This window comes from Saccostrea cucullata, unplaced genomic scaffold, assembly GCF_032062105.1.
Source record: "Saccostrea cucullata isolate Sc308-1 unplaced genomic scaffold, CSIRO_AGI_Scuc_v1 ctg18750, whole genome shotgun sequence".
NCBI classification, from domain to species: Eukaryota; Metazoa; Mollusca; class Bivalvia; order Ostreida; family Ostreidae; genus Saccostrea; species Saccostrea cuccullata.
This window is the reverse complement of record NW_026939991.1, coordinates 1-9,715: the sequence shown is the minus strand read 5'-3', so window position 1 is coordinate 9,715 and position 9,715 is coordinate 1. Positions and strand designations below refer to the sequence as shown.

Here is a 9,715-nt window from a genome sequence, read left to right as displayed (position 1 = left end):
CTTTACCTTTTCGAATTTTGGTCAAGACAGCGATTTGTCCTGAAATTTAAAAAAGGTACAGGAAATTAATGCACAAAAATGTGTATTCTAATTAAGGTAGGATTCTTCTCTGGTTTCTGACTAGGTGAAATATTCAATGTATATTTGCTAATATGCCTCATATATTTAGATGTAAGAAATTAAAAAGACAATATTTTTCGTTCCTCGTAATGATTGTACAACTTTAAATAGAAATGTTAAAGTGCGTTTGAAAACTAGCAGGGACTATATTTTTGGCGGAATAGTGGCGTATGAAAATATCTTCTTTTCTGCCTGTCAATTTTTTTTTATAGAACAATGAAGTAAGCTATAATTTTTACACAATCAGAGACTTGAAGAAATTTTCAAATGTAAGTTTAATTAATACTAAGGGACTAAAGTTTCAAAATATATATATCAAATTAATATGATTTTTCAAACAATCTAGAACTATGTAAGCCTTTAAAAGCATCCAATCTAAGTACAGATTTGAGCGAAAAATCCGTAAAAAGTGTTTTTTTTCTCTCTTAGAAAACGATCAAAACTTTTTGTTTTTGTATCATTTTGTATCCTTATATGACAATTTTACCATACGTTGAAATAAGATAAATTTAAATATAGGAAGCATATAAAAATATCTAATATATCCTAAAAATTTAAGAAAAGTAGAGAAAATTCGGACTAGCCAATATCCATTTTAGTTAAATCATTTATGTCAGTTTGGCAATATTATCTTATAGGCCCTATATGGTGCTGGTATCTTTTTATATAAAAAGATAAACATTCAATCCTTTTAAATACAATCAGGGATCACATGATTGGCAACAGTAATTTTTAGGTCACCTGAGTAACTCAGGTGACCTATTGCTATCCGTTTTCGTCCGTCGTCGTCCGTCGTCCGTCGTGCGTCGTGTGTCGTGTGTTAACATTTGAACATTTTCAGCTTCTTCTCTAAAACCACTGAACCAATTTCAACCAAATTTGGTATACATCATCTATGGGTGAAGGGGAACAAAAATTGTGAATTTCATGGTCCCCGCCCCCCTGGGGCCTGAGGAGTGGGGCCAAAACCACTAAAATTAATGAAATCTTTAAAAATCTTCTTCTTTACTCCTGGACATTAAGCAGGCAAACTGTTGGCATGAATGTAACGAGCATTGAGTCCTCTACCAAAATTGTGAAATTCATGGCCCCAGGGTCAGGGGTTCTAGTGCTAGGGCGGGGTAGATTATATAGTGAAAATGCATTATTTCTTTGAAAATCTTCGTCTCTGCTCCTGGGTATTAAATAAACTAACTAAGCACATAGTTATGATGAGCAGGAGTGCCTCTTCCAGATTTGTGAAATTCATGGCTCCAGAGTCAGGGGTTCTAGTGCTAGAGCGGGGCTTTGTAGATTATATAGTGAAAATGCATTATTTCTTTGAAAATCTTCTTCTCTGCTTCTGGATATTAAATAAACTAACTAAGCACATAGTTATGATGAGCAAGAGTGCCTCTTCCAGATTTGTGAATTTTATGGCCCCAGAGTCAGGGGTTCTGGTGTTAGGGCGGGGCTCTATAGATTATATAGTGAAAATGCATTATATTTTTGAAAATCTTCTTCTCTGCTCCTGGGTATTAAATAAACTAACTAAGCACATAGTTATGATGAGCAAGAGTGCCTCTTCCAGATTTTTGAATTTTATGGCCCCAGGGTCAGGGGTTCTGGTGTTAGAGTGGGGCTCTATTGATTATATAGTGAAAATGCATTATTTCTTTGAAAATCTTCTTCTCTGAACCTGGGTATTAAATAAACTAACTAAGCACATAGTTATGATGAGCAAGAGTGCTTCTTCCAGATTTGTGAATTTTATGGCCCCAGGGTCAGGGGTTATAGGGCTAGGGCGGGGCTCTATTGATTATATAGTGAAAATGCATTATATTTTTGAAAATCTTCTTCTCTGCTCCTGGGTATTAAATAAACTAACTAAGCACATAGTTATGATGAGCAAGAGTGCCTCTTCCAGATTTTTGAATTTTATGGCCCCAGGGTCAGGGGTCTGGTAGTAGGGCAGAGCTCTTTTGATTATATAGTGAAAATGCATTTATTCTTTGAAAATCTTCTTCTCTGCTTCTGTGTATTAAATAAACTAACTAAGCACATAGTTATGATAAGCAAGAGTGCTTCTTCCAAAAATTGTGAATTTTATGGCCCCAGGGTCAGGGGTTCTGGTGTAAGGGCGGGGTTCTATTGATTATATAGTGAAAATACATGAATTTTTTGAAAATCTTCTCTGCTTCTGGGTATTAAATAAACTAACTAAGCACATAGTTATGATAAGCAAGAGTGCCTCTTCCAGATTTGTAAATTTTATGGTCCCAGGGTCAGGGGTGCTGGTGTTAGGACGGGGCTCTATTGATTATTTAGTAAAAATACATTAATTCTTTGAAAATATTTTCCTTTGCTTCTGGGTTTTATGCCAATGATCCAAGTATATATATATTTATGATGGAGAAAGATGCATCTAGCAAAGTGGTTTTTTTATGCCCCCCAGGGTCAAAGGGGGGGGGAGGGTTACATAGTCTGAAAATAAATTAATGTTTGAAATCTGCCCTTTGCTATTAATCAACCATTTTATGATTACATTTGCAAAATTTTGAAATATGTGGCCCATGGGTCAGTGGTTGAGGTGCACAACTGGTTATAAAGTGGAAGTGGATTTTCTCTTTGTTACTCTAATCTACCTCTGGGTATTAAGTAAATAGAGTAAGCATGCTAAGTTAATAATTATGATAAGCAATGGTGCCTCTTTCAAAATTGTAAATTGTGAATTTCATGGCCTCCGGTTTAAAACACGAACCCAAATATAATTGTTTGAAAGTTGTTACATAATACTCAGGTGACCTATAAGGCCCGTGGGCCTCTTGTTTATTCTTAATGTCCAAGGAAAAGGTTATGACCTTGACCTGACCTTGCCTCTAATACAAAACGGTCGAAGTTATTCTCACTTATACCATCACTTAGTGAAGTTGTCTTCTTGATTCTGTGAAAATTTCATTATTTTTAAAAACAAGAAATATGAGAAGAATCCTCCCTTAAGAAGGAAAGAATTATCATGAATATCGCATACTCCTCTTTTAATAAAAGAAACTAACCTTTTGGGATTTGTCAGACAATCTTCGCCTATTAAAATTTTCACAATAATGAATAAATAATTAAATTAATAAATAATTAATAAATATATAGATTAATGAATAATAAATTAATTACATGAAGGAATAAATAAATAAATGTATAAATAAATAAATAAATAAATAAATAAGTAAATAAATAAGAAATCAATCAATCAAAGAAATACTTTTCTGAACAAGAGCTGATGCTAGGTAAGGTACACTGGAACACACTTGTTCTGCAGTGCACTCTGTGACGTCCATTCTCTGAAGTTGCTTGTTAAAATATGGACACTTCCCTGTTAAGAATGATTTTTCTTCATATAGTAAGAAATATATATGAATTATTACTACAATAACCCGTATGGGTTCTTTTGAAAATATATATAAATCGATCTTAACTTTCTGTAAGTCACCATTTATTGGTGACATAATAAAAAATTCTTGATGGAAAATATATTATTATAGACTATACTCAACTTTTCAAGTGATCAATCCTAGTTTACAAATATTTTGTAGAAAAAAATTAAATTCCTCAATAACTTATACATATGTAGCTTATGCATTTAAAAAGGTAAGTGAATTTAAAAAATAACGTTAATGACACAACTGTCATATATAGTTCCAAGCTACTATGTATGTTTTTCCTAATATTTTGGACAAAAAAGGAGACTGGGAATAACTGCAAATGAAATATATGGAGATAACTAACGGTATTCAAGTCTAAAGTCCATTAAACGATAAAAAATTGAAGCAAAGCAGACAGGGATATCGAAAACATCAGAGTCGGTATCAGAGGCCATAGAGGAGTAAGCATCCCCTGCCGACTGGTCACACCCGCCGTGTGTTTTTGTCTTGATCAGGAAATAACGGAAAAAATCTCCGACAGATCTCTTTGTATATAATGGCCATACAATTAATATGAAAAACGACAGTCAGCATTTGACTTAATGATAAATTGTATTTGTTGACAAGGTAATTGTATCGACCATAGTTTTTATGGAATAAATGATTTTAAACTAGACTACTGATATTCTTGTTCCAGTAATGTGTTTGTCATTAACATATTAACTCGTTTTAGAAATTGTTCGTACGTAGAACATATTCTCGACTGAAGCGAGAGATATTAACCCCGTATTGCTGCATTAGTAAGGGAAGTTGAAGATTGAAAATCTATAGTCCTCATGTTTATCATAGAGCTTGGTTATCAAATAACAATTAACGTCTTTTTAATGTAAAAAGTAAAATATCTAAGTATGAAATAGATGTCAACAACTCTGTTGTATCTTTTATTTAAAATCACCGGATATATTTAATCAACATAAGAACGGAAATAGCTATAATAATTGTTGATTGACAATACATCGTCGATATATCTAAATGTCCCTGTGATGAGCAAGACAAATGCTTACTCTTTTTACGTATGATATTTTGGACAAATTCTAATTCACATGTAAACAAAAATAAGTATTCATGGGAATTCCAATAGATGGTAGGAAGACCTGATCTCCAAAAACCACATAGATATTGTCGAAATGAAACTCATTTTTTTTTAATATTAACTTTGGAGTACTTGTGTGTACAATCAGAATGTTTTTAACAAAAAAAAATTCAATTGACCAATAACATGGTAAGTAAATTTACGAGTTCCATTTTTATTGAAAAAAAAAAACAACTGTCAAAAATATCAAAAAGCCTGGACTTAAGTTTATCATGGGGAATGGTTGTAAATAAAGTAGGTTGAAAAGTCGTCAATTTTTATAATGTCGACTATGATAAAATTTTGTAAATTCTCCAGAAGTTCTTCGGAATCTTTAAGTATGCATGTCTTATTTACACCATTTATCGAATATATTGTTGCACAGTACTTCTGAAGTTTCTCCTACACTACTGTTGATATTTTATTGAGGAGGAAAGAAAAAGGCCTGATAGAGCGCTTATTGGAATCCGCACCCCCACAGGGGTATTTATCACGGGTACTAGTTGTGAAATGACTATATAATTTTTACTCATCTATGTCTAGTCTGCGTATGATAAGCTAGTCACACAAGCTGGTGATGTACAGTATTGCATTTTTGTCTTTTGATGATGTACAGTTACATTTTTGATACAACTGTAAGTAATGGGACTGAAGTAGTCTTGGCATTATATGTTATTTTGTATATGTTATGTTTTTTCTTGTCACTTTACAAAAAACTGCCTTTTACATTTTCATTACTCTATTTTGCAGTTGTAATTGTCTTTTACAGGGAATGTTAATTTGTGTTTTACCCTCTGTCATTTATTTTCAGCTGCATCTTTTGTGCAATATTTTACCGGAAAATAAATGACATTCAACTCTCTGATTATCTTACTTTCTATTGGCATTAGGCAGACATACATAAAAGATTTTTGTAAAGTTTTAGAAGCCAGTATAGATATGGCAATTCAAATTCATTCTAGTTGTTGGGAATATCAAAACTATTTAAAACTTTTGAAGAATTTTCTGCTTAGAAAGGGATATATTTGTATAAGTTGGATTACCACTAAAATATTTAAGTTCCAGTTCCTCTAAAATACAATTTAAATGATGAGAATTGCAAATAAAAACAACGTACTTATCTGCTTTGTCAGCAGGGACCAGTACATACTGACCGTGTAATCTTTCATACTCTTTTTTTTCACTTTTGAATTACTGAACACAGAGGGATAGTAGGTTTTCATATTGCCTATCAATGGCTTAGTGCTATAATTTAATATACACCTGATACATTTAATCCATTCTGAAAACGGGTCAAAGTCTTTTTTTCATTTCTTGCCCATCGTCTGACCTTGCACTCAATTTTTTTTTTAGAAATACTGGTATGTGAACGTTAAAAGTGGGCTTGATATTTTTGCTGCTTTTGCGCTGCCAACGATGCGCTAATTTATGAATACCGCTAATAAATCATATATACATGTATATACAAGGCTCGAACATGTACACGTAGTGCAAATTCATGAATACGCTGACCCATACCCAGTGATTGCGCCAAATTTTGAATGGAAATATTTGTACATGTAAAGTATATTACCACAATCTAAAAGAAAAAAGGGCTTCCGAGTAACATAATACGTTTTTTTGTCACTGGGCAGTAATTTTATATACCTGGTTCAACGGGAAATGGGTCTTCACAAACGTACGTTGGATTTCCACATTCATCTGGTACACAAATGAATTCTTTAGGACCGACACATTTTTCGCTTTGGTCACTGCTCCGGCAGAATGCGCTCACATAAATAAGTAGGCATTTAAGGCAAAATGCTTTTAGACACATATCACCTGCCATATTTTGTCAAGAGCATTAGATATCGCACAGGTGATCTATAAAAATATTCACAAATTATTAGCAGAAAAAAAGTAAATCAATGTTTAATTATAATATTTTTTTCCAGATATTTTTAAGTTATAGATTACATAATAATGAAGAAAAAACGACACATAAAAAATGAATTTTAAAATGAAAGTACTTAAGGTCATACGCAACGTAGTTTTCACTTTAATGGGTTCTTCCCTGGAGTTGAAGAGTTCCACTAAATGAAGGACCTGTGTGCAATACTTTTAATGTCTATATATATATGGATTTGTGCACCTATTCTCAAATAAATTTTGATAAAAAAAATTTCTGGAATTTATGTTTTGTAATTTTTGTACATTTTTCTTTGAGTAATGCAAAAAATTTCATAATTTGATATCTTTTAAAAACCCCTTGTAACACATGCTGATTTTTTGTTTAAGAACATGTAATGGTATTATAAGTTTAAATTTAGAATATCTTGAAAAATTATCTATAGGTAAGGTACCTTGCGTATGTCCTTAAGATTCACCTGTGAAAAAAGATTGCACGTATGATTCTACTCTTATCTCTCGCTACAATACATTGACCACCAAGTAAATTTCTATATGTTTTATTGTTTATTGCATTTCAAAAACGAAATGTGCAAAATTAGATAAACATCGATAATACTTGAACTCGACAACATCTTTCTTTTCAATACAAGGCAATCGAAACCGAAAGTAATATTTCTAAGTGCAAGAACACTCCAAATCAAATTTTTTTTCAGCATGATAAACCTCATATCTAAAAATAAATGAATTTCTTGATTTTCAATACTTTTTGATAAAATAAATTGAATTTGTTATACCTTCAGAGGAAACTCTGTGTAGTCGGCTTTTCCAGACACTTTAAAAATTAATATGTAGGGTGCGCCAATATCGCCAAAAGAAGAATGACTATGGTAATACAAGTGTAACACTTCTAGGTCAAAGGTTTTTTTCGGATCATATCTAAAAAAATATTGATATAACAACGTTTATATGCTATTTAATAATTCCTGATTTTTTTTATGCTAGAAAATCAATATTTTGGGTGTTTCAGCGATTCGAAATTTGAATTTCTCAGTATGCATATTTTGATCACCGATGATTCGCGCCATTGCTATGACGTCATAGATGTCAATCCTGGTCAAGCGGAGTATACCAGTTTTCTTTACAAAACCGCTCAATGGCTTATTAAACATGCTAGAAAATAAATCAATAATAATTGGCTAATTGACAGATAGTTTTATATAATTTGTGGGCGTTTGGGTGAAAAATGTACACAGGAAAGGTTTAAAGAAGTTTTGTTTTACATGCCCGAGACTTGTTCAAGGATTTGTCTCCATTCAGAGCAATCGTTTATGTACGATCACGACTTTTTCTGTATTATGAAATAGCCAATAGAAATGGTACTTTTCGAAAAGAAATAAAAATATCAACATGCATTTTAAAAGTCGCACACACATCATCCACTATAAGTGCTGTGAAGTTCGTAATGGTGCAACGTGCCAATCATGCAAATGAAGATCGAAGTGTCTTACTAGTATATGATAATCGTTGTTGGAACATATATAAAATACACAAGATCTATTTATGTATAATTTATTACATAATAATAAAAAAACCCAACATAATTTCCATTTTTATAGATATTTCAGAAGTCAAACATTAATAATTCGGTTTATTTAGTCGAAGCCCGGAGTTTTTAACGGCTTCGTCTTCGATGCCCTCTCCCCTTTTCATGTTTTTTTTTTGTTTTCTCTGTGGTAGATGTTTTATATTTATAGTTTTATATTATTAAACGTCCATAGTCAAAATATTATCGTAAATTTCAAAATTTCTTACAAACCAGTCGTGTTTTTTTTTTAATTTAACGTAAAATTTAATTATTCGGTAAACGTTTTCTTATGATAAGCTTCACGAGTTCTCATTGCCCACTGGCACTTATGACGTTTCAGTACCACGTGACCCCTATCTAATAAGTGGAGATTTTCAATCCATGACCCTATATAACGGACGTTTTATGGCCTAAATACGGCAGTTTTAAACATTATTTTATAATTAAACGATAATTATATGTTTAAAGAATATAATAGTGTTTTATTTTTAAGAAATTTAGATATTTAGAAATTTAGAATTTAGAAATTTAAATACCCTTTAAGGAAGCTCTTAACTCTGACAAAAAGAGTTTTTTGGACTTGGAGAAAAAAAATATCATATCAAAGTTTGCATATTGAGATTATTTAGCTCATTTTCAACATAGGCCACCTGTCATATTTCATACGCTTTTCACTAATTATGAAAAAAAAAATCACTGTTGTTTACTTACATTGGGTAATTTAATGGAAATAATAGAATCAATGTTTTATTATTGGTTTAATATAATGTTTTGAATATTTTAGTTTCACAGAAATAGTGTAATAATATTGTAAATAACCATTTTTTCTATCCTATTTCTAAGGACAGAATAACTCTAATGGCATAAGACTACCCTACAAATAGAGCTCTTTGGTGTGCATTGTGTAGAGTTCCTTAAGTGTACGTGTAAACTACGAAAAGGCGAGGAAGAAAAAACAAGAAGAAAACAAACACACACACACAAAAAAAAAGAAATTAAGAAACGAAAGGAAAAGCTAGAGAGAACAACGAAAACAACAACAACAAACCAAAAATAGCAAAAAGAAGAGGATAACGCATATGTTACTGTAACTGTGCAACCAGGAATGTCACATATTTCCTGAAATTTAGGAACGTTCTTAAATTCTTATTCTGCTTACGAAAAAACATATATATTTATAGTTATCAGTTAAAAAATGCATGCATTGACTGAATCTTTTCATACTCTTTACACGTTTTTACTGACTGTGTTTTGGTTAGATAATTGAAAGTACTAATAATGAAATATGAACAGATGCTCAATGAATTTAAAACTAAACCCAGTGGGTAGAGTCAAAACCTGTTATACACAGCTAAGTAATTAATTGATTTTCCTACTATTTCAAATGGTTGTTATGTGAAGAGGCTTTTCATTGAGAAGCTGTTTACTTGGTATCAAAATAGTTTATGTGTATCTCTTTGATTGCCAAAAGAAATATCAAGGAGGAATCCTACACCAAACTTTAAATAAATGTTAATTTTTATTTAAAACAAAACGTTTTTTTCTACGAAAATTTGATATAAATGTTTTTCATTAAATGATTCAAAAAGT

General features: G+C 31.7%; 1 protein-coding gene across 1 annotated transcript; it reads right to left on the bottom strand.

The window, feature by feature from the left end:
* Nucleotides 1–6: 6 nt before the first annotated feature.
* Nucleotides 7–7,464, bottom strand: LOC134254416 (uncharacterized; the record flags this gene model as incomplete). The annotated part of the gene is made up of 5 exons (XM_062736940.1): nt 7,335–7,464; nt 6,298–6,513; nt 3,359–3,469; nt 3,156–3,183; nt 7–39 (listed from the first exon to the last, which is right to left on the bottom strand). Coding segments are annotated over exons 2-5 (353 nt in total), but the record flags the coding sequence as incomplete, so codon positions are not given.
* Nucleotides 7,465–9,715: the final 2,251 nt, after the last annotated feature.